The sequence below is a fragment of the Dictyostelium purpureum genome (genome assembly GCF_000190715.1).
Source record: "Dictyostelium purpureum unplaced genomic scaffold DICPUscaffold_43, whole genome shotgun sequence".
Taxonomy (NCBI): Eukaryota; Evosea; class Eumycetozoa; order Dictyosteliales; family Dictyosteliaceae; genus Dictyostelium; species Dictyostelium purpureum.
Genome location: NW_003519380.1, coordinates 16,470 through 41,989, shown reverse-complemented (window position 1 = coordinate 41,989; position 25,520 = coordinate 16,470). Strand labels below are relative to the sequence as shown.

The 25,520-nt window shown below is 30.3% G+C and overlaps 4 protein-coding genes across 4 annotated transcripts; 2 read left to right on the top strand and 2 right to left on the bottom strand.

Moving 5' to 3' along the window:
* Nucleotides 1-31: 31 nt before the first annotated feature.
* On the bottom strand, nt 32-844 carry DICPUDRAFT_76266 (uncharacterized protein; the record flags this gene model as incomplete). The annotated part of the gene is made up of 2 exons (XM_003285279.1): nt 32-454; nt 533-844. The coding sequence occupies 2 exons, from the start codon at nt 842-844 to the stop codon at nt 32-34; spliced, it is 735 nt and encodes a 244-aa protein (XP_003285327.1).
* A 1,141-nt stretch (nt 845-1,985) lies between these two features.
* DICPUDRAFT_149208 (cytoplasmic dynein heavy chain) lies at nt 1,986-16,258 on the top strand (the record flags this gene model as incomplete). Its single annotated transcript, XM_003285298.1, has 5 exons — nt 1,986-2,301; nt 2,373-3,928; nt 3,966-6,947; nt 6,975-10,800; nt 10,881-16,258. The coding sequence occupies 5 exons, from the start codon at nt 1,986-1,988 to the stop codon at nt 16,256-16,258; spliced, it is 14,058 nt and encodes a 4,685-aa protein (XP_003285346.1).
* Nucleotides 16,259-16,690: 432 nt separating this feature from the next.
* DICPUDRAFT_149207 (uncharacterized protein) lies at nt 16,691-23,008 on the top strand (the record flags this gene model as incomplete). Its single annotated transcript, XM_003285297.1, has 3 exons — nt 16,691-17,399; nt 17,477-18,745; nt 18,807-23,008. 3 exons carry the CDS (start codon nt 16,691-16,693, stop codon nt 23,006-23,008), a joined length of 6,180 nt encoding a protein of 2,059 aa, XP_003285345.1.
* A 43-nt stretch (nt 23,009-23,051) lies between these two features.
* DICPUDRAFT_46012 (uncharacterized protein) lies at nt 23,052-23,860 on the bottom strand. Its single transcript, XM_003285278.1, has 2 exons — nt 23,480-23,860; nt 23,052-23,407 (listed from the first exon to the last, which is right to left on the bottom strand). The coding sequence occupies exons 1-2, from the start codon at nt 23,808-23,810 to the stop codon at nt 23,130-23,132; spliced, it is 609 nt and encodes a 202-aa protein (XP_003285326.1). The 5' UTR covers nt 23,811-23,860; the 3' UTR covers nt 23,052-23,129.
* Nucleotides 23,861-25,520: the final 1,660 nt, after the last annotated feature.

Sequence of the window (25,520 nt, the reverse complement as noted above, 5' to 3'; positions counted from 1 at the left end):
ATAAATTTGGATATTATTTATTATAAATAAATTAGTTTATAATATTACTCATCGAAATTGAAAGGTTTGTAGTACTACTATTATTTAAACTACTAAAACTTAAACTATTACCATATGGTAGTTGTGATTGTGATTGTGATTGAGATATTTGGAATTGTGATTGTGGCTGAAATTCATAATTTTCTTGAATATCGATAATATTAATATTATTGACTAGTTGCGGGTTTTCTATGGCTGGAAAAGTAATTAATAAATACATGACCTTGGTAGTATGGTATGGGAAGCCTCTTTCGTCAAACTCTAATGATTTTAAAAACTCTTTATTGACATTAAATTCTAAATTAAATGGATCCACCGGTGTATAAATAATTTCACTTTCTAAACCCCAAGTAACCTCTCTGTCTTTAAAATATTTATTAACACTTCTTAATTCTTCAATTATTTTTTCTTCAATCTTTTTAAGTTAATAATAAAAAATCAAATTAGTAATAAATAATGAAATCAATAATAAAAATATCTTTGTTATACTTACTACACCATGGAAAAATAATATATTTATTAATAAGGAAAGACTACTGACTGAAGTGATGACAACGCCAAACCATAATAAATAGCTTCCCATTCCCCCAATCATAACTAAAATCCCTATAAAAATTGGTATTAAAAATATGAAAAATGTACCAGGAATTTTGGATGATATTTTGCTATTGAGTGTTGTGACGGTTTCATTGAATTCGTGTGTGTCTATTATACCAAAAAGATTTTGGGGATACTCTAATTCGAATGTACAATTTTTAAAAAAACAACCATTGTCTATATATGATTGTACTTTGGCACTGTTCATTATTTTTCATAATTATGAAATGTAATTAAAAAAGTAAAAAAAAATAAAAAAAAAGTAAAATAAACAGAAAAAAATAAAAAAAATAAAATAAAAAAAAAATTAAAATAATTATTAAAAATTTATTTTTTTTGTTTAAACTTTTTTTACCAGAGAAAACGGAACATATTTTTAAATTATAAAAATCCAAAATAAAAAAAATTTCCGTTTGCAATGCACAAAAAAAATCTTTGGATAGTAAAAATATTTTTTTTTAGTTTTTTTTTATTATTAATTGATTAAATAATGTGTTTTAACCAATTTCTATAATTAATTAATTTTTTTTGTTTTTATCCCAATATTTCAATTGATGATCTTAAATATTGTTAATTTGATTATTAATATTATAAAAAAAAAAGATTAAATTAAATTAATTATTATTAGTCCATTTTATAATAGATTATATAAACCTGCATTCTTGATAAACTGATTGTGCAGACATTGTGACAAAAATTTTGGTTTTTACTTCACAACCTTTTTTTAAATAATCATTATATAGCTATTTAGTTTTGCATTATTTATTTGCTGTTATTAAGAAATAAAAAATAATAAGAAATTAAAATAAATTATTCTGTTTTTTTTTTGAATATTGTTTGAATAAAAACAAAAAAATTTTCAAATTTTTTAATTTCGACCCAAAAATTTTAATTTCGACCCAAATTTATAATTGTTTTTTTTATTAAAATAATTTAAAATTATTCTAAAAATAAATTTAAATAAAGTAAAATAATATCTTATCAAATATAATAAATGAAAATATAACTATAGACAAATATATTACAAATTTGTTTGATATAAATAAAATATTTATGTCCATATTTTTTTTTTTTTTTAATTTCATTGAAACAAGATAAAAAAAAAAAAATTAATTTTTTTAATTTTTTTAATTTTTTTTTTATTTTTTTTTAATTTTTATTTTTTTTTAATTTTTTCTTCATCATTTTTTATATTTTAGTTTTTATTTTTATTTTCAAATTGTTTAGTTTATTGTAAATTATATTGTATTTATATAATTAATATCTTTTTTTTTTTTTTTTATATATCTTTATTTTTATTCTTGATTAAAACAAGAAAAAAACAGCAACACAAAAAAAAAAAAAAAAAAATGGAGGATCAACAACAAGTTGATTCTACACCAGGTGCAAATTCACCACCAGCTAATACAAATACAATAAATGAAACTGTATTAGAAGAGACAATCAAATATCTCTTAAAAATTTGTCCAACTTTATTAGATGGCGATTCAAATACTTTTCAAAATAATCTTATTCATCAAATCCCACCAGAAAATATGAATAAATTGAAGAAATTTATTTCAGATTCAAAGATTCCAGTATTACTTATTCAAAAAACCGTTTCATCAGATGAACAACCAAATCCATCACAACCACAACAAACTTCACAACCACAACAATCAAAAGGTAAATATAATTTATAAAACTTCAACTATACTATAGTATTATAATACTAATTTTATAATTTTTAATTATAGAATCATTTAGTTTTGAAATTGAAGTAAAGTTTAATGGTGAAAATAAATCAACATTAGCCCTCGTTAAAAGAAATCCAGAGACTGTTATCGAATTTAGTAATAATAAATCTATTGCATCACAATTACAAGTATTAAATTTAGGAGAAGGTTCACCATTTGATACACTTCACAATATTATTCATAGTTCAGTAGCTCCATATGTTAGATCCTATATTTTATCATCATCAAAGGACGAACAAACAACCAGCGGTTCATCAAATTCATCATTATCAAACATGGATAAAGAATTAAAATTATCTATTGGTGCAGTTAATCAAAAGATTGCTGAATTGGAAATTTCCTTATACAATTGTAAACAACAAGTTCAAATTCCAGAGGTTGTTTTAGTCATCAATCCAGAGGTTAGAGCTATTTCAAAAAAAGTAAAAGAAACTCAAAACAGAGCCATCAAAGTCGATGATCTTGGTGAAAAAGCTCAATTACCAGAGTTTTTAAATGTTTTACAAGCCGGTACTACTATTTGGGCAAGAAACATTCAAAATGTCACCAAACATAATTTAATCGAAAATCTCCCAGGTGATGTCACTACAAGCCAAGAAATTAATTTCTGGATTGAATTAGAAACCTCTCTTTCCAATATTTCAGAGCAATTAAAGAGTCCAGAAGTCGAAGTCACTTTATCCACTTTGAAACAAGCCAAACGTTTCATTGCTAGTGCTCCATTCGAAACTGATACCATTGGTATTCGTAAAGCCATGGAAAAAGTTCAAACCTACAAGATTCTTTTCAAAGATTTCCCAATCACTCCATTATTAACTTCGACCGACCTCGAATCTGTTTCAACCAGCATCGCTTCAATCTTTTCACACTTAAAGAAAACTAAAAATCCATATTACCCAATTCCACGTTATCTTTCATTGCTCGAAGCTATTGGTCGTGATATGTGTAACAAAGTTTACCAAATTCTCCGTCAAAAGAATCTTATGAATATCGATTACAGCGACTTTGAACATCTTTCACGTGCTGTCAAAGCTTTATTTACTTTATGGGATGACCAATTCTCTATCTTTAGAGATATTCTTCGTGATTTAGCAAAGAAGAAAGGACAAGATCGTACACCATTAATTGTCAACATTGATACTAAAATTCAATTAGTCATCATCAAAATTGGTAAATTCAGAAAACAACACGAAGACTTAAAGAATGTTGTTTCAAATGTTTTACCACAATCAATGTCAGTAAATCCAGCTACTGGTTCACCATCAAATAAAACTTCAGAAATCAATGCAGTTGAAGAGATTAACCAAGCTTACTCTGAATTTAAAGAAATCGATGTTCTTCAATTATCAAAAGAGGGTGAAGAAATTTGGGATGCTGCTGTCAAACGTTATAACGCTCGTACCGATAGAGTTGAAACTTATATTACTGTTAGATTACGTGATCGTTTAGCAACTGCCAAAAATGCAAATGAAATGTTTAGAGTTTATCAAAAATTCAAAGATTTATTAAAAAGACCAAAGGTTTGTTTAATTGATATTAATAATTCATCAATTATTGTAATTTATATTAATAATTTCTTTTTTTCTTTTACAGATTAGAGGTGCAACTCACGAATATGAATCACAATTAATTGAACGTGTTAAAGAAGATATTAGAGTTTTACATGAAAAATTCAAAATGCAATATAATAACTCCGAAGCTTATTATATGAGTCAGTTAAGAGATTTACCACCAGTTTCAGGTGCAATCATTTGGGCAAGACAAATCGAAAGACAATTGGATACCTATATGAAACGTGTAGCTAATGTATTAGGTGACAGTTGGGAAAGTGATGCTGAAGGTCAAAAATTAAAAGCTGAATCAGATCAATTTAGACATAAATTAAATACAGACCATATTTTCCAAAAATGGGCTGAAGAAACTGAAAAGCGTTCATTCGATATTAGTGGTCGTATTTTAGCTATTGTAAAGAAAGGTAACAAATTGGCATTAGATATCAATTTCGATAGTCACATTATCATGTTATTCAAAGAGGTTAGAAATCTTCAATGGTTAGGTTTCCGTGTTCCATTAAAAATCACTTTTATTTCACAAGGTGCCAAACAAGTATATCCATTCGCTGTATCACTCAAAGAAACCCTCCGTACTTTTTCACAAACCTCAGGTAAGATTACACCAGAGTTTTCAACATTGGTTGCTAGTTATAAACGTGATGTTCAAGGTCATCTTAACGAAGGTTTCCGTTTGAAATGGGAAGCAATTCCAAAAGTTGACCCATACGTTCGTAAGCTTTCAACTTCAGTAAACAATTTCCGTGATAAGGTTGATGATCTTATCGTCAAATATGATGAAATCAAAAAACAAATGGATCAACTTAAAAACTGTCCATTCAAACCAGAAGCCTTTAATGAAATCATTGCAAATATTCAAAAGGTTGTTGATGAACTCAATTTAGCAAACTATTCAAATCTTCCACAATGGGTTGCTCAATTAGATACTGGTGTTGAATCAATGTTAATTGAAAGATTAATTGATGCTATCAACTCATGGGTTCACTTAATCGAAGGTAAAGAGGATCAAAAAGATTCAGAATCACACGGTAGAATGGCCTATGGTTCAAGAAATAGAGAAAAAGCTAACGATGCCGATGCTACCGCTGCTTCAGTTGCTGCTAACCCATCTCAAATCAAACCAACCCTCAAAAAATCAGTACATGAAGTTGTTATTAGAAATCAAACTCTTAATTTAGATCCACCACTTGAATATGCTCGTGCTGATTGGATCGGTCAATTACATTCATGGTTAAATATCGTATGTGATCTCCCAAGAATTCAAGCATCACGTTATGATGATTCCGCTATGATCCATCGTGGTGAAGGCAATAAAAAACAATCAACCTTCCGTGATATGTTACCAAAACTCCCAGCTGGTTCATTAGAAAAAGCTTACTCTGCTATCTCCAACAAGTTAGACCAAGTTGGTGAATATGTTCAAATATGGCTCCAATATCAATCACTTTGGGATATGGATTCTTCTTTCGTTTATTCTAAATTAGGTGATGATTTAAACAAATGGCAATTACTTTTAAATCAAATTAAGAAATCAAGAAATACCTTTGACACTACTCTAACTGAAAAACAATTTGGTCCACTTACCATCGACTACGAGCAAGTTCAAGAATCAGTCAGAAACAAATACGACTTTTGGCACAAGGATATTCTTTCACACTTTGCCTCTAAGGTATCAGAAAAAATGCGTCAATTCTTTGAAACTATTAAATCATCACGTGCAGAATTAGAAAAACTTACAGTCGAAACCGTTTCAACTGAAGAAGCTGTATTCTTTGTTATTCAAATTCAAGATATTAAAAAGAAAATGTCTGTATGGGAAGGTGATTTACGTTACTATCGTTCGGGTCAAGATTTATTACAACGTCAACGTTTCCAATTCCCATCCGATTGGTTAGATTGCGATATGATCGAAGCAGAGTGGGGCGCCCTTACCGATATTCTCAATCGTAGAAATAACCAAATTTCAGAAGCCATTCCACAATTACAACAAAAAGTCCTCGAAGAAAGCAAGTTAATCAACGAACGTATTAAATTATTTGTTGATGATTGGAATACTAATAAACCAGTTGGTGGTAATGTTAAACATTCAGTTGCATTAGAATCAATTAAAATCTATGAAGGTCGTTTAACTCGTCTTCGTGAAGAAAGTGATCGTTTATCCAAAGCTAAATCGGCCTTAGATTTAGATTCTCAAGGCCAATCAGATCAAGATCGTCTTGTTCCAGTCGAAGAAGAAATTCAAGATCTCAAACAAGTTTGGGCTGAAATTTCAACTGCTTGGGTCGAAATTGATGTATTGAAAGAAACTGCATGGTCCGCTATTATTCCAAGAAAGGTTAGAAAAACTCTTGAAGATACTCTCAATAAATTGAAGAATCTTCCAAATCGTATCCGTACCTATAGTGCTTTTGAAAATGCTCAAGCTTTAATCAAAGTTTACCTCAAAGGTAATGCCATTATCACTGATCTCCACAGTGAAGCCATCAAAGACCGTCATTGGAAGGTATTAAAGAAACGTTTAAATACCAATTGGATCTTAACAGAATTAACTTTAGGTCAAATTTGGGATTCTGATTTAGGTAGAAATGAAAATATTTATCGTGAAGTCATTACAACAGCTCAAGGTGAAATTGCTCTCGAAGAGTTCCTTAAACAAGTCAAAGATTATTGGACTACTTTAGAATTAGATTTAGTCAATTATCAAAGAAAATGCAAATTGGTTCGTGGTTGGGATGATCTTTTCAGTAAATTAGCAGAACACTTAAATTCAATCGCCGCTATGAAAATGTCGCCATACTACAAAACATTCGAAGAGGAAGCTAAAACATGGGATGACAAATTGAATCGTATTCGTTCACTTTTAGATGTTTGGATCGATGTACAAAGACGTTGGGTCTATTTAGAAGGTATTTTCAGTGGTAGTGGTGATATTAACCAATTATTGCCAACTGAATCCACTCGTTTCAAGAGTATCAATAGTGAATTTATTGCTATTCTCAAAAAGGTCAGTCAAGCTCCATTAATTTTAGAGGTTTTAGAAATTGAACGTATTCAAAATACTATGGAACGTCTCTCTGATCTCCTTGGTAAAGTTCAAAAGGCATTAGGTGAATACTTAGAAAGACAAAGATCTGCTTTTGCTCGTTTCTATTTCGTTGGTGATGAAGATCTTTTAGAAATTATTGGTAACAGTAAAGATATTATCAAGATCCAAAAACACTTTAGAAAAATGTTTGCTGGTCTTTCAAATGTAACCTTAGACGACGAAAAGACCACTATTCTTGGTATGTCCTCAGCCGAAGGTGAAATGGTTACTTTCAAGAAACCAATATCTATCGCCAATGCTCCAAAGATCCACGAATGGTTAACAATGGTCGAAACTGAAATGAAGAGTACTTTAGCTATCCTTTTAGGTGAATCATTACAACACTATCAACAAATGACACCAGGTGATCATTCTAAATATGCCGAATGGGTCGATCTTTTCCCAACTCAATTAGTTTTATTAACATCACAAATTGTTTGGTCCACTAACGTCGATCAAGCTCTTTCAGGTGCCAAGATCTCCGAATCCTTACAAAATATCGAACAATCCACTCAAACAATTTTAAATAATTTAGCCGATAATGTTTTACAAGATTTAACTGCTCAAAAGAGAAAGAAATTCGAACATTTAATCACCGAATTAGTACACCAAAGAGATGTTTGCAGACAATTGCTCAAGACCAAGATTAGCAGCAACAAAGATTTCGATTGGTTATACCACATGCGTTACTATTACGATAATACTCAAGAAAATCCATTACATAAATTAAATATTCATATGGCCAACGCTCAATTCTATTATGGTTTCGAATATTTAGGTATTGGTGAACGTTTAGTCCAAACTCCATTAACTGATCGTTGTTATTTAACTCTTACACAAGCTTTAGAATCAAGAATGGGTGGTAATCCATTTGGTCCAGCCGGTACCGGTAAAACTGAAACTGTTAAAGCTCTTGGTAATCAATTAGGTCGTTTCGTATTAGTTTTCTGTTGCGATGAAGGTTTTGATCTTCAAGCTATGAGTCGTATTTTTGTTGGTCTTTGTCAATGTGGTGCTTGGGGTTGTTTCGATGAATTCAATCGTTTAGAAGAAAGAATTTTATCTGCAGTATCACAACAAATTCAAACCATTCAAGTTGCCCTCAAAGAAAAAGCTAAAGAAGTTGAACTTTTAGGTAAAAATGTTTTAATTCACCAAGATATGGGTATCTTTGTCACTATGAATCCAGGTTACGCTGGTCGTTCTAATTTACCAGATAATTTGAAGAAATTATTCCGTTCTATGGCTATGATTCGTCCAGATCGTGAAATGATTGCTCAAGTTATGCTTTATTCACAAGGTTTCAAGACTGCTGAGGTTTTAGCAGGTAAGATTGTTCCACTCTTTAAATTATGCTCAGAACAATTAAGCGCTCAATCTCATTACGATTTTGGTCTTCGTGCTCTTAAATCTGTATTAAATAGTGCTGGTGGTATCAAGAGAAAATGTGTTCCACCACAACTTCCACCAGTTACCGATGCTGAGTCAAAACAAAAAGCTGATCAAATCTACAGTAGCTATGAAATTGGTGTACTCCTCAACTCTATTAACGATACTATGATTCCAAAATTAGTTGCCGACGATATTCCATTAATTCAATCATTATTATTAGATGTATTCCCAGGTTCACAATTGCAACCAATTGCTATGGACACTCTTCGTGAAAAGATCCAAGAGATTGCCAAACAAAGATATCTCGTTTCAAAAGCAGAATGGGTCGAAAAGATTTTACAACTTCATCAAATTTTAAGTATCAATCACGGTGTTATGATGGTAGGTCCAAGTGGTGCAGGTAAAACAGCCGCATGGGAGGTTTATTTAGAAGCCGTCGAAGCCGTTGACAACATTAAATCCGAAGCTCATGTTATGGATCCAAAAGCCATCACTAAAGATCAATTATTTGGTTCATTAGATTTAACCACTCGTGAATGGACTGATGGTCTTTTCACTGCTACTCTTCGTCGTATCATCGATAATGTTCGTGGTGAATCAACTAAACGTCATTGGATTATTTTCGATGGTGATGTTGATCCAGAATGGGTAGAAAATTTAAATTCACTTTTAGATGATAATAAACTTTTAACTCTTCCAAATGGTGAACGTTTAGCTCTTCCAAATAATGTTAGAATTATGTTCGAAGTACAAGATCTTAAATATGCCACCTTAGCTACTATTTCTCGTTGTGGTATGGTTTGGTTCTCTGAAGAAATCTTAACAACTCAAATGATCTTCCAAAACTATCTTGACACACTTTCTCACGAACCATTTGATCAACAAGAAAAAGAACAACAAAAGAGAAACGAAAACGCTCAATTACAACAACAAACTTCAAGTGTCACTTCACCAACCATTACCTCACCAACTGCCACCCCATCCACTAGCTCTGCAAGAACTACCGTCATTACTCCAGGTCTCAAAGTTCAAAAAGAATGCGCTGCAATTATTACTCCATACTTTGAAGCAGGTGGTTTAGTACAAAAAGTACTCGAAGATGCTGGCCAAAGAGTTCATATTATGGATTTCACAAGACTTCGTGCATTAAATTCATTCTTTTCAATTATCAATCGTTCAATTAGTAACATTATTGAATACAACCAATTACATTCAGATTTCCCAATGAGCAGTGAAAACTTAACCAATTATATTACCAACCGTTTACTTTATTCATTAATGTGGGGTTTCGGTGGTTCAATGGGTCTTTCAGAAAGAGAAAACTTTTCTAAATTCATTCAATCAATTTCAATTACACCAGTTCCACCACCAACTATTCCATTATTAGATTATTCTGTATCATTAGAAGATGCCAACTGGTCATTATGGAAGAATAAAGTTCCATCAGTTGAAGTTGAAACTCATAAAGTTGCTTCACCAGATGTCGTTATTCCAACTGTTGATACCACACGTCACGTTGATGTTCTCCATGCTTGGTTATCCGAACATCGTCCATTAATTTTATGTGGTCCACCAGGTTCCGGTAAAACTATGACATTAACTTCAACTCTTCGTGCCTTCCCAGACTATGAAGTTGTTTCACTCAATTTCAGTAGTGCCACTACACCAGAACTTTTATTAAAGACATTCGATCACCACTGTGAATATAAACGTACTCCATCAGGTGAAACTGTATTACGTCCAACTCAACTTGGTAAATGGTTAGTAGTATTCTGTGATGAAATCAATCTTCCATCCAACGACAAATATGGCACCCAAAGAGTCATTACATTTATCCGTCAACTTGTTGAAAAAGGTGGTTTCTGGAGAACTAGCGATCACACTTGGATCAAATTAGAAAAGATTCAATTTGTAGGTGCTTGTAATCCACCAACTGATGCTGGTCGTGTTCAACTTACTCACCGTTTCCTTCGTCATGCTCCAATCCTTTTAGTCGATTTCCCATCAACCTCTTCATTAACTCAAATTTATGGTACTTTCAACAGAGCTCTTATGAAATTATTACCAAATCTTCGTTCATTTGCCGATAATCTTACCGATGCAATGGTTGAATTTTATAGCGAATCCCAAAAACGTTTCACTCCAGATATTCAAGCTCATTATATTTATTCACCACGTGAACTTTCACGTTGGGATCGTGCTCTTTTAGAAGCTATTCAAACTATGGAAGGTTGCACATTAGATGGTTTAGTACGTTTATGGGCTCATGAAGGTCTTCGTTTATTCCAAGATCGTTTAGTTGAAGCCGATGAAAAAGAATGGACTGACAAGAAAATTGATGAAGTTGCTCTTAAACACTTCCCATCAGTTAATTTAGATGGTAATTATATAATATTATATTTTTTTACTATTAAAAAATAATTTATTAATTTTCTTTTTTTATTTTTATTAAAAATTTAGCATTAAAACGTCCAATTCTTTATAGTAATTGGTTAACAAAAGATTACCAACCAGTCGAACGTAATGAACTTCGTGAATATGTTAAGGCTAGATTAAAGGTATTCTATGAAGAAGAACTTGATGTTCCATTAGTACTTTTCAACGAAGTATTAGATCATATTCTTCGTATTGATCGTGTTTTCCGTCAACCACAAGGTCATGCATTATTAATTGGTGTTTCAGGTGGTGGTAAATCAGTATTGTCACGTTTCGTTGCTTGGATGAATGGTCTTTCAATTTATACCATTAAAGTAAATAACAATTATAAATCAACTGATTTCGATGACGATCTTCGTATGTTATTAAAACGTGCTGGTTGTAAAGAAGAAAAACTCTGTTTCATTTTCGATGAATCCAATGTTTTAGAATCATCTTTCCTCGAACGTATGAATACTCTTTTAGCTAGTGGTGAAGTTCCAGGTCTTTTCGAAGGTGAAGAATACACTGCTTTAATGCATGGTATCAAAGAAACTGCCCAAAGAAATAGTTTAATTATGGATACCGAAGAAGAACTTTATCGTTACTTTACTGGTTTAGTCAGAAGAAATCTTCATGTTGTTTTCACAATGAATCCATCTTCACCAGATTTCCACAATCGTTCAGCCACCTCACCAGCTCTTTTCAATCGTTGCGTTTTAGATTGGTTTGGTGAATGGTCACCAGAAGCTCTTTTCCAAGTTGGTTCAGAATTTACTAGAAATCTTGATTTAGAAAACCCACAATACATGGCACCAGGTGTATTCATCGAAGAAGCTGATCATATGGGTAATCAATTAATGTCAATGCCACCATCACACAGAGATGCCGTTGTTAGTTCATTAGTTTACATTCATCAAACTATTGGTGAAGCTAATGTTCGTTTATTAAAACGTCAAGGTCGTCAAAATTATGTCACTCCACGTCATTATTTAGATTTCATTAATCAAGTAGTATTATTAATCAATGAAAAGAGAGATCAATTAGAGGAAGACCAATTACATTTAAATATTGGTCTCAAGAAACTTCGTGACACCGAACAACAAGTTCAATCCCTTCAAGTTAGTCTTTCACAAAAGAATCGTGAATTAGAAATTAAGAATGATCAAGCCAATAAGAAATTAGCTCAAATGGTACAAGATCAACAAATTGCAGAACAAAAACAAAAAGAAGCCCTTGAATTACAAAAGATTCTTGATGTTAGAAATAAAGAAATTGAAGTTCAAAAAGCTAAGGCATACTCAGATCTTGAAAAAGCTGAACCAGCAATTCTCGAAGCCCAAGAAGCTGTATCTACAATTAAAAAGAAACATTTAGATGAAATTAAAGCACTTCCAAATCCACCAGCTTCAGTTAAATTAGCCATGGAATCAGTTTGTCTTATGTTAACTGGAAGAAAATTAGAATGGGCTGAAATTAGAAAGAAAATTATGGAAACTACATTCATCACTTCAATTGTTAATTATGATACCAAAAAGAATTTAACCAGTAAAACAAGAGAAGCCATTATGAAAGGTTATCTTAACGACCCAGACTTTGAATATGAAAAAGTTAATCGTGCTTCAAAAGCTTGTGGTCCATTAGTTAAATGGGTTCAAGCTCAAACCTTCTATTCAGATATCTTAGATCGTATTAAACCATTAAGAGAAGAAGTCGAGAAATTAGAAAGCGCAGCCGTCGAATTAAAGACCAAACAAGATGAGGTTGTCTCCTCCATTCAAGATTTAGAAAAATCAATTGCCACCTACAAGGATGAATATGCCACTTTAATTCGTGATACCGAATTAATCAAAACAGAAATGAACAAAGTTAAGAATAAGGTTGAACGTTCTATTGCTCTCTTAGATAACCTTAACAGTGAACGTGGTAGATGGGAACAACAAAGTGAAAACTTTAATGTTCAAATGTCAACTGTTGTTGGTGATGTTTTATTATCATCAGCTTTCCTTGCCTATATTGGTTTCTTTGACCAAACCTTCCGTCAAGATCTCTTAAAGAAATGGATGGTTCGTTTAGAAACTGTTGGTATTAAATTCAAACCAGATCTTTCAATCCCAGATTTCTTATCAAGACCAGAAGAACGTCTCGGATGGCACGCAAACTCATTACCATCTGACGAATTATGTGTTGAAAATGCTATTATGCTCAAGAGATTTAATAGATATCCATTGGTTATCGATCCATCAGGTCAAGCCATGGAATTCCTCATGAACCAATATGCCGATAAAAAGATTACCAAAACATCTTTCTTGGATTCATCATTTATGAAGAATTTAGAATCATCACTTAGATTTGGTAACCCACTTTTAGTTCAAGATGTCGAAAATATCGATCCAGTATTAAATCCAGTATTAAATAAAGAAATTAGAAAGAAGGGTGGTCGTGTTTTAATTCGTTTAGGTGATCAAGATGTCGATTTCTCACCATCATTCATGATTTTCTTATTTACTCGTGATCCAACCGCTCACTTTACACCAGATCTTTGCTCTCGTGTTACCTTTGTCAATTTCACTGTTACTCCATCATCACTTCAAAGTCAATGTCTTCACGAAGCCCTCAAGACTGAACGTCCAGAAGTACACAAAAAACGTTCTGATCTCCTCAAAGTTCAAGGTGAGTTCCAAGTTAAACTTAGAACTCTCGAAAAATCACTTCTTGATGCTCTTAACCAAGCATCAGGTAATATTTTAGATGATGATTCAGTTATCGCTACTCTCGAAACCCTCAAGAAAGAAACTGCTGAAGTAGCTTTAAAAGTTGCCGAAACCGAAACCATTATGCAAGAAATTAGTGAAGTTTCAGCTCTCTACAATCCAATGTCTTTAGCTTGTTCACGTGTTTACTTTGCCATGGAAGAATTATCACAATTCCATCTCTACCAATTCTCATTACGTTCATTTTTAGATATTTTCCATAACCTCCTCAATAATAATCCAAATCTTGCTGACAAGAAAGATCCAAGTGAAAGATTGGTTTACTTAAGCAAAGATATCTTTAGTATGGCATTCAATCGTGTATCAAGAACCCTCTTAAATGATGATAAATTAACATTTGCAATTCAACTTGCCATCATTGCTACTAAGGGTGGTGCTGATGAAATCGATGAAAATGAATACGACTTTTTCTTAAAAGGTGGTGATAATCTCAGCTCAATTAAAGATACCTTACCACAATTAGATTCAATCCTCAATCAAAATCAACAAAAATGGTTAGTTTGTCTCAAATCACAAGTTCCATCCTTCTCTAAATTAACTGATCACATTCAACAACACTCTGGTGAATGGAAACAATTCTTTGATCCATCAGTTACCGATCCACAAATCCCAGAATCATGGACCCAAACCCAATGTGAAGTTACCAATACTCGTTCAAATACCGTTACCAACTTTAGAAATATTCTTTTAATGAAAGCATTCCATAGTGATAAAGTTTTATTATTCGCCAATCATTTTGTAACATCAGTATTTGGTGAACACTTCTTAAGTGTAAATCAAGATCTCGATATGGCTCAAATCGTCGAAAAAGAAGTTAAAGCCTCATCACCACTTTTACTTTGTTCAGTACCAGGTTACGATGCTTCAAGCAAAGTTGATGATTTAGCTGTTCAATTACGTAAACAATATAAAGCATTTGCTATTGGTTCCCCAGAAGGTTTTGAATTAGCTGAAAAATCAATTTATGCCGCAGCCAAAGCAGGTACATGGGTATTATTAAAGAATATTCATTTAGCTCCACAATGGTTAATTCAATTAGAAAAGAAACTTCACTCTCTTTCACCACATCCAAACTATCGTTTATTCATGACATCTGAAATTCATCCAGCTCTTCCAGCCAATCTTTTAAGAATGTCAAATGTATTCTCTTATGAAAATCCACCAGGTGTTAAAGCTAATCTTTTACATACATTCAATGGTATTCCAGCTACCCGTATGGATAGACAACCAGTTGAACGTTCACGTATCTATTTCTTATTAGCTTGGTTCCATGCCATCATCCAAGAAAGACTTCGTTATATCCCATTAGGTTGGACTAAATTCTTTGAATTTAATGATGCCGATTTAAGAGGTGCTTTGGATTCAATTGATTATTGGATTGATCTTTACAGTAAAGGAAGAACCAATATCGATCCAGATAAAATCCCATGGGTTGCTGTTAGAACTATTTTAGGTTCAACTATTTATGGTGGTAGAATTGATAATGAATTTGATATGCGTCTCTTAAATTCATTCCTCGAACAACTTTTCACACCAAGCGCATTCAATCAAGATTTCCCATTAGTTCCATCAATTGGTTTATCAGTTCCAGAAGGTACCACCAGAGCTCACTTTATGAAATGGATCGAATCTCTTCCAGATGTTTCAACTCCAATTTGGTTAGGTTTACCAGAAAATGCAGAATCACTTTTACTCTCAAATAAAGCCAGAAAGATGATCAACGATCTTCAAAAGATGCAATCCTCAATGGAAGATGATTCTGATGAAAGTGATGATAAATCTAAACAAACCGAAGATAAACCAAAAGCTAAATTAAGAGCCACCATCACCGAATGGAGCAAACATTTACCAAAACCATTGAAACAATTAAAGAGAACTGCTCAAAACATTAAAGATCCATTATTCCGTTGTTTCGAAAGAGAAATTTCTACTGGTGCTAAATTAATTAAAAAGATTACCAACGACTTTGCTGAAATTTTAGAATTACTCTCCGGTAATATCAAATCCACCAATTACCTTCGTTCACTTGTCAATAGTATCACCAAAGGTATTGTTCCAAAAGAATGGAGATGGTATTCAGTCCCAGATTCAATTAGTTTATCACTTTGGATGTCTGATTTCTTCAAGAGAATGCAACAATTACACCAAATCTCTGAATCAAATGACTTTAAATCCATTCAAGTTTGGTTAGGTGGTCTCTTAAATCCAGAAGCCTATATCACTGCTACCCGTCAATCTGCAAGTCAACAAAATGGTTGGTCATTAGAAAATCTTAGATTACACGCCTCATCAATCGGTAAAACTGTTGAAAGTGGTGGTTTCAATGTTAAAGGTCTTGTATTAGAAGGTGCTGTTTGGGAAAGCGATGTATTAACTCCAACAAATACTCTTTCAACTCCAATTTCAATCGCTACTCTCACTTGGAAAGATAAAGATGATCCAGTCTTTGAAAACCCCTCATCAAAACTTTCAGTACCAGTATACCTCAATGAAACTAGAACTGAATTATTATTCTCTATTGATTTACCATATTCTCAATCAAACACTAAACAATCTTGGTATCAAAGAGCGGTTCAATTAGCTCATGAATCGATTTCTAAATTAACAAACAAAAAAAAAATTAATTATATAAAAATTCTAAATAAATAAAAAATTTCTAAATTAACAAACAAAAGAAAAAGATTATTTTTATAAATAAATACTAATGATAGGTAGATAAAAATTTATATAAATATAAAATTAAATAAAAAAAATTTAATAAAAAAAAAAAATTTGGTTCGTTTATTTAATTATATTGTGAAAATCTTTACATTTTATATTATTTTATTATTAATTTAAAAAATAAAATTATTGTAATAAATAAAATCCATTTCAGGATTTTATCCCGCCATTTATAATTATTTTTTTTTTTTTGATTTTTATTTCTTTTTTTTAAATTTTAATTTTTTTTTTTAATTTTTTTTCATTTTTTTTAATTTATATTACACCCAATTAATCGTTTATAGTGGTCAAATAAAGTAATATTACATGTATTTTTTTTTTTAATGTATAATAATAATTAATAATGATATAAAAAAAAAAATGACAACACAACATGTTAATCCATTTTCAAGAGTTTATGCATCAGCAGAAATAAATAATAACTATGATAATAATAATAATAACGATAATAATAACGATAATAACAATAATAGTAATAATTTTTTAAATGAATTCAACGATAAACTAAATAAAGATTTCAGTGACATATATCAGTTTGGTGATAGTGGGGGATACAATAATAATATATATGGTAGTAAAATAAATAATGGTAGAGGTTTTATCGACGATACCAAATTTATGGGAGGTGCAGGTGCAGGCGCAGGAGCTGGGGGCATTGACAACTATAGTTATGTTGGTAACTTAACCAATGACTCTAATTCAACTAAAAATCCATCAATGTTATTTGATTCAAGAGTTCATAATAGTAACACCAATCAAAACAGTAGTAACACCACCGACCAATCATTACATAATTCAAATATATTAGATAGACAAAATTCATTTTTAAACTCTTATAAAAACCAATCACAACAAAGACAACCACCGAAAAATTCACAAGATAATTTTATAAATAAACATATCAATAGACAACCACCACAACCACAAACTGCAACTATACAACCTCAACACTCTGATAATTTTAACAATAATAAAAATTTTGGAAACAGTCTTTCAATTAGCAATTTTGATGGTGACGAAAATATACTCGATAACGACCCATATCTCTCTTTTGATGTTACAAATCCAAGTAAGTTTTAAAATTTTTATATAATAAAATAAATAAAATGTCAAATATTAATGCCTCTTGTTTTTTTTATTAAAAAGATATAAATATAAACGAAGAGCAATATTATGACGAAAATCCTCAAGAAATTATCGATTCAAATGGTATAGAGGATAATCAACAACCACAAGAAGAACACATTAATGAACCATTGGTATATTATTCAGATGGCGAAGCTAGAACCCCTGGTTCATATTTTAAATCAAGATCTGCAAATATGTCTGGTGATCAATCAATTAATTTTGGAACATATAATGATAGTTTTTCAAATAGAATAAATTTAAATGGCAGTATGAATGGAGCTGGTGGTTACAATAATAGTAATAATTATAATCATAATCAAACAATAAATGAAAATGAAAGGTCAATAAATAATCAAATGCAATCACCACACAACAATTTACCAAACACAACTGTTAATACAAGTATTGGAACTGTGAATATACCCAATTACCCTTCACCTGTAGGATATACACCAGAAAGAGGATATTTAGATTATGAAACATATATTCGTTTAAAAGAAAGATATTTAAAAAATATTGATGACACTAATTTGCCAGCATCAACAACTACAACACCAAAAAATAATATTAGCAAAAATTTAAATCAAAGTGGGCTTCATAACAATAGAAACCCATCATTTTCGGTATCATCAATAGATTCAAAATACTATAATCAAAAAGAAACATCCCAATCAAAAACAATACAAGCACAAAAATCAACACCTACTACCTCGAACAAACAAAAAAATATTACAAATATGTTGGATTATCCAATGGTTATAATTGAAAAGAGCATCAATTTTGAAAGTTGTGAATTAGAATGGACAATTGTTAAAGATATTGTAATTACCAACCCACATTTAAAATCGGTAACTCTTTCAAATTTAAATATTTATGGTTTAGATAGAAATTGTTTCAATTTAAAAGTTTCAGAGAAATATCTTCCAGCTAATAAAAGCCATTCTATGATCATTATAGAACCATCATCATATATAACGATTGCCATTCAATACTCACCAACCACTGAGAACCTCCCAACATCAGCAGATAATGTGCATCACGCAAATTTAATTTTTACAAGTACAGCGACTGACTCTACTCATTTAGAAGATTTTTATACTACCGAGTTCTCTGTTAGACCCATTTCAAATTCTGGTATTGTTTGTAACTTTTCAATTCCTATAACTGGAACACCTTCATCAAATATTTTAAATGACTACAATTATTTATATAGTTATAATATTTGGGATATGGGCGAGTGTGATATTAATTCAACTTTAAATTCTAATCTATCAATTCATTTTCCTTGTAAGTATTTATATTGACAATTTTTTAAAAAAAATATAATACTAACATTTTATATTTTTAGATGGTAATAAATTAGCATTCGAATTTAGCGGTGAAGGTTTTACATTTGAAAAACAACCAAATGATAAAGTTGCATTAAAATTCTCAGTACCAAAGTCACAAGTATATAAAGGCGAAGTAACTATAATTGATAAAATAACTGGTCAAAAGAAAAATGTTCAATTATTAGCAACTATAAATAATAATCAACCACAACAACAACCACAACTACAACAAAAGAAATCACAACAACCAATAACTATTGATCCATCACCAAGCCAATCACCAAACTCCCTATTAATATCATCGATAAGGGATCAAAAGAATAATAATATTAATGATAAAGAAAGAGAAAAAGAGAGAATAGAAAAAGAAAAAGAAAGAGAAAAATTAGAAAGATATGAAAGAGATAGAATCGAAAATGAAAAAGAAAGAGAAAGAGAAAGAATAGAGAGAGAAATATCTGAAAGGGAGCAACAACAATATCAAATATCACCTAATAGAATCCCATTAAAAATTTCAAATTATGTCTTGGAGAACGGTATTAAGATGATTTACGAACAAAGAAAACAAATACAACCAACAGATACTTTACCAATTTTATGTATCTCTAATGAACCAATCGAAATTGAATGCTCATCAACACTTCCAGATGTTTTTGTTATTTCACCATCAACCCTTTTAGTTCAACCAAATTCAACCTTACCACTTCAAATTAGATATCAACCTCCAGCTGATGTACTATCACATCGTGCAGCACTTATTTTATCGGCTCCATCCATTACCAATGAAAAAATTAAAATTGATTTAGTTGGTGTTACTGAATCATCATCGTATATTCCACCATCACCACTTAAAGTATTTAGAGGGGACACAAGAAAAAAAATAAATCAACAACAGAGACCACAAGAAATTATAGAAGAGAATGAAGAGGAAGAACAAATACAATTTCCAATTCGACCACCATTATTCCAAAACTATGATAATAATGAAGATTATCAATTAGATAATTCAAGTGTAATTTTCCATCACAATGACGATTTAACCACATTATCAAAGAAACCATCACTTTATTGTAATAAGAAATTAGTCCATTTTGGTGGTGTAAGATTGGGTGAAACCAAAACTATAACAATCACTTTGACCAGCACATTACCGGTAGCTCTACATTTGAAGGCTGCATTCAAACAAAGTAAATTTGGTAAATTCTTTAGTGTATTAAGTGGTAATCAATTGTTAATATCACCAAATGATAAGGGAGAGGTTGAAATTCAATATGCACCTCTTTCAGTTGATTCACATGACAGTGTAATTGTATTCTCTTCATTAAATAATGACATCTCATTCTCTGTTCCAATTATAGGTTATGGTGGGAATGCTAAAATGGAAATTTCCTCATCTGCTCGTGACTTTAGAGACTCTACCAATAGTATTGGCACAATTCTATATGTTAATAAACATAGTAACGATAATAAATCACTTTATTGTACATTTAGTGTCAAAAATACTGGTCAACGTTCTGGTTTCATTAGAGCAATATCAGCATTCTCAAACTCTCGTTCATCTATTTCTCCAGATAGAGTTGTTATTGGTGTTGGTGAAACTCAAGAGTTTAGATTAAATATTCATCCATTAAGTGGCGATATTAATTCATTACTATTACAAGTTCAAGAATCTTTAAAGAACTCCACAATGTCTCACGGAAAAGTTAAACTCTATTATGGTGACGAGCTATCACGTCTTAGATGTATAAATTCAAAACTCTACCGTTTAGACAAATATAAATCTACTACAAATAGCAATGAAATCTCGTTTGAAGGTGACTTTTTGTTTGATTACAAATATAAAGATGACTATCAAGATGATTTAAATAAAAGAGAACTACTTATCACTGAAAATACAAATAGTAAAGATGCAAACGATTATGATTTAGATACAGAAGATGACAGCATTGCTTTCTACCAACACTTGTCAAATATAAAAATTTCACCTATAATTGGTAATCCTCCAATCAACTCAAATAAAAAAAACAATGTAAATTTTGAAAGAAATAACGATAACGGTGATGATGGTGAAGGTGATAATAATTTTACAAAAAATAATAATGGTGGTGGCGTTGGTTTTCATAGCAGTAGAGAAGGAAATTTTTCAGGGAGTTCTAACAACAATATAAACAATAGTATAAATAGAAATAATAGTAATAGAAGCAATAATAATCAAGACGAAGATATTAATAACATTATGGATATAAACAATTTAAATAATAACATAGATAATCTTTATTTAGCAAAAATGAATAATAACTTTAGTGAAATTAACAGCTTATCAAGTGAAAATAAAATTAAGAAAAGTAATATTTTAGATAATTTAAATGATAATAAGAAAAATATTTTTAAATCAAAGAGTATGTTCGATTTCGGAAATGATTTAAATCAACCATCTAAACAAAATTCCACTCCAACTAATAAACAAAAACAACAAGAGCAATTTTTAAAACAGCAAATTGAACAACATCAAGAGAAACTATTACAACAACAACTACACCAAGAACAACTATTAGAACAACAAAAACTTTTTCAAGAGAAACTTTTAGAACGACAACAACAGCAAGAAAAAATTTTACAACAACAAATTGAACAACAACAAGAGCAAATATTTAAACAACAACAGTTATTTCAACAACAACAACTTCAACAACAACAACAACAACAAATTCAAGAACAAGAACAACAGGAAATAATACAACAACAAAAAAAAAATGATGAAGTATATTCTAACCAACAAAAATCACAATATGGAACAATTAGCACAATGAACAAACCTTCTTTGTTTCAAGGAAAATCCTCTAAACCACCCATATCATCAAATTTTTCAAACCAAAGTCTTTTTTCGAATAATGGTATTAGAAATGGTGTTAATAACAATACAAAGAGTATGGTAAATAATAAATCACCATCTCCATCTCTTTCCCCAACTATTGAAATCGTTGATGAAGCCCATAAAGAACAAAGATACCAACAATCATATAATAATAAAAAAACATTAGGTGATGATAATAATTTGGGAAATTCTAGCTATAGAGACACTTTAATTGCATCGTATAATCCTTTTTTGCAACAACAACAACAACAACAAGAGGAAGAAGAAAAAGAGAACAACGAAAATAATTTTCCAAGACAAGAATATTCTGTATATAGCAATAAAAATATGGTTTCTCAATTTAATAATAATATTAATACACCACCTTTTAAAACCAATTCAGTTAATTTACCAAAACCATCGTTTTCAAATCAAAATTTTGAAGAGAACAGTGAAAATTCAGGCAAAAGTATATATCAAAATTTAAATAGTACTAAAGGTTTCAAAAGCATGGCCAGTGGTTTAAATACAAGTATGGGTAGTACAAATAATATCGGTATGACAAGTTTAGACAATATGAAGGGTATGAATGGTAATACTTTAGTCGAATCAGAAGGGTCCATCAAAATTCCAAATTTTAATGATACTATCAACCAGTCAGAGGATGATGAAGAATTTGACAAAACAAAAAACTTTGGTTTCTCAGATTTAGATATTGATTTGAATAGTACTTTTAATAATAATAAAACAACACCATCAAAATCAGTTTTATCCCCCAGAGGCTCGAAAAGACAACTAGATTCTCAATTTGGTATTTCACAACAACAACAATTGGATATCTCCGAATTCGAAAATAATACCACTCCATTAAAATCAAATAGTAACTTTACAACAAAACCAACTTCTTTTTTTGATAATTCAATTTCAAACGGTACAAATAATAGTACACTAAGACCATCATCAGATTCACTTTTTAATACAAATTTCAATACAACATCCACAAATACTTTAAATAATCCATTTAAATCACCCCAGTCATATTTTAATAATACTTTTACCAATAAAAAGCAACAACAACAACAATATTTCGATGATCAGCAAGTAGGTTCATATTTTGAAGATGATGAATTTAATGATAATCAAAAGGTAATAAACTATAATGAAACCATTAACCAAATGAACAATAATAATTTTGCAAATGAAATGGATAGAAAAGCAAAGCAATCATCTCAAGTCAAATTTAATTCTATGCCATTTCCAACAATGCACAATAGTACAAATCAAAATTTAAAATCAATTTTAAAAAAAACAAATCCACAAAACATAAACCACCAAACATCATTTTTCAATTCTCTTAAAAATTAAAATAATCTAAAAATGAAAGAAATTTAAATAAACACTTGTATATATTTTAAAAAAAAAATTCTTTAATTATATGATTCATTAATGAATTATTATATTTTTATTTTATGTTGTTTGTAATTATTTAACTATTAACAGTAATTTTGTCGCTGATTGGGAAACGTTCAGTTAAAATTTGGAAGAATTTGAAGTATGGAGCATCATTAAAGTTTGGATATTTATGACTGTCATATAATGGAGTGAATGTAGGATCTTGATTTTTAATCATTTCATATAAGTTTTGGTGGTTAACCAACTTGGCTTCTGAAACTTCTTCAACTTGGAGCTTTAATTTTTGCAAGTCAAATGGTTTTCCTAATGTTATTAAATATACATCCGAGATTTCATTATCAATAAATTTACCTATAAAGAATCATTATTAAAAAAAGGAATATTATATAATAATAAAAACAAATTTATTTACAAAATACACACCTTCATTTAAAATATTACATTGCAGAGTTGAAAATAATAGTTCTAATCTATTTTCTGAAAATAGTAAACCTAACTCCTCGGATAACTCTTTAACTGCAGTTTCTTTACTTCCCATACCAGCTTCAATGTGTCCTGCACATGACTTATCCCACATCGAAGGATATGAATCCTTGCTTGCTGTTCTCTTTTGAATTAAAACCATTCCATTTGAATCCACAATCCAAACATGCACTACTCTATGATATAACCCCTTTTGGTGAATCTCTGCTCTTGGTAAGCTATATCCCAATTGGTTACCTTTTTCATCACATACATCTATATACTCGACCATTTTAATTAATAATTTCTATTAGAAATAAAATGTAATTTCAAAAAAAAAAATTAAAAAAATTAAAAAAAAAATTAAAAAAATAAAAATTAATTAATTTGGTGAATAAAAAAAATTTTATTTAATTTTAATATAAATAAAAAGAAAAAAAAAAATTTTAAAATAATTAAAAAGAAAAAATAATATTATTTTTGATTTAAATTAAAAAAACCAATTATAATCATTTCGTAAGACAATTTTTTTTTGATTTAAAAAATCTTTTTGCAAGAAACAATTAAGAAAAAAAAATTAATTATTAATTATTGGCATTTCTATAAGCGAAGCATCTAGTTAAGTCGAAATCTATTGCTTTAAGGTTCCATTGGAAGTGTGATTTGTGAAATCTGGTGTTGTTGTAATCCATATTTATTTCTCCATCGGATTTGCGACCTTCTGGGATTTTATGTTATATTTTTATTTTAAAAGGGTGTTTCTTGATTTTGGATCTTTAATATTAAGTATATTATTGAATAGGTTGATATAGCTATAACCTGTAAGTTGAAGACATTGTTGGAATTCTGTTTTGGGTGTAAAGCTCTTGAGATTGTTTATTTCCGAATACCATTCTGCTAAAGAAAGAGGTTTGCCGTCTTTATTTTTAATGGATTTCAACCCGTCTAGTAGTCCTTTTTTAACTTTTATTTGTATCCAATCATTGTAGTTTTTAAGTAGGTAATCTGAAGTTATTGTTTTGGTTGATATTTGATGTTTCCAACTGTGTTGATTTTCTGATTCTATTTTGTTAGTTTCAATTTTATTGATTATTTGATTTATCATCCATAATCTTTGTGCTTTTTGTCTATTTTTGATATTCCAAAGATTCCAACCTCCTTGATCCATAGGATAATTTGCTCTTTTAGAGCTCATTTTAAAACCATTTGGATGATGCATGTTTTTTTGTTTTTGTTTGTGTTTTATACTTATATGAGTTTTACCGCAATGCATACAATTTGGGAACGGTAACGTCAATTCATTTAAAAGTTCATTTACATTACAGTGTGATTCGTTTGACCACTTTTTTTTTTTTTTTTTTTTTTTTTTTTTAAAAGTGAAGATAATAAAAAGCAAATGCTTTTAATTAATCAGTAAAATTTTATTTAATGTTTTTTTATAAAGTATTTAAAGAAAATATTCTAAACTGTTGATATTTGGTAAAGATTTGATGCTGATGAAGTATGCTCTTGCTATTTTTCTTTTGAATTTTCTATATTCTTCATTGATGTTGCTAATTGTTTGTGGTTGTTTAGCGTGTCTTTCCTTGATGTTTTTCAAACCTTTTAAGTATTCTTAAAGTAGCTAGTTTAGTCCATTTTGAGGTTAGATTCTTATAATCGAGTTCTTTTATTGTATTTTCTTGATCGTCATATAATTCTTTACATAACCAAATCCAAACATGATGAAATACCAGGGCTATGGCATTTCTATAAGCGAAACATCTAGTTAAGTCGAAATCTATTGCTTTATAGTTCCATTGGAAGTGTGATTTGTGGAATCTGGTGTTGTTGTAATCCATATTTATTTCTCCATCGGATTTGCGACCTTCTGGGATTTTGTATGTTTGACCACTTTGCTATAAATTAATCAGTAAAATTTTGGTATAGATGACCCACATTTTTTGTATTTCCCGAAGTAATGAATATAAATGATTTTAGTTTATTGAAGTTGATGAATTTC

Excerpts from the sequence above, each read along its gene's own strand:
- DICPUDRAFT_46012 (XM_003285278.1), bottom strand. The coding sequence starts at position 23,810 with ATGGTCGAGTATATAGATGTATGTGATGAAAAAGGTAACCAATTGGGA. Across the intron at positions 23,408-23,479 it reads ATGTAATATTTTAAATGAAG|GTAAATTTATTGATAATGAA; the intron begins GTGTGTATTTTG and ends GATTCTTTATAG.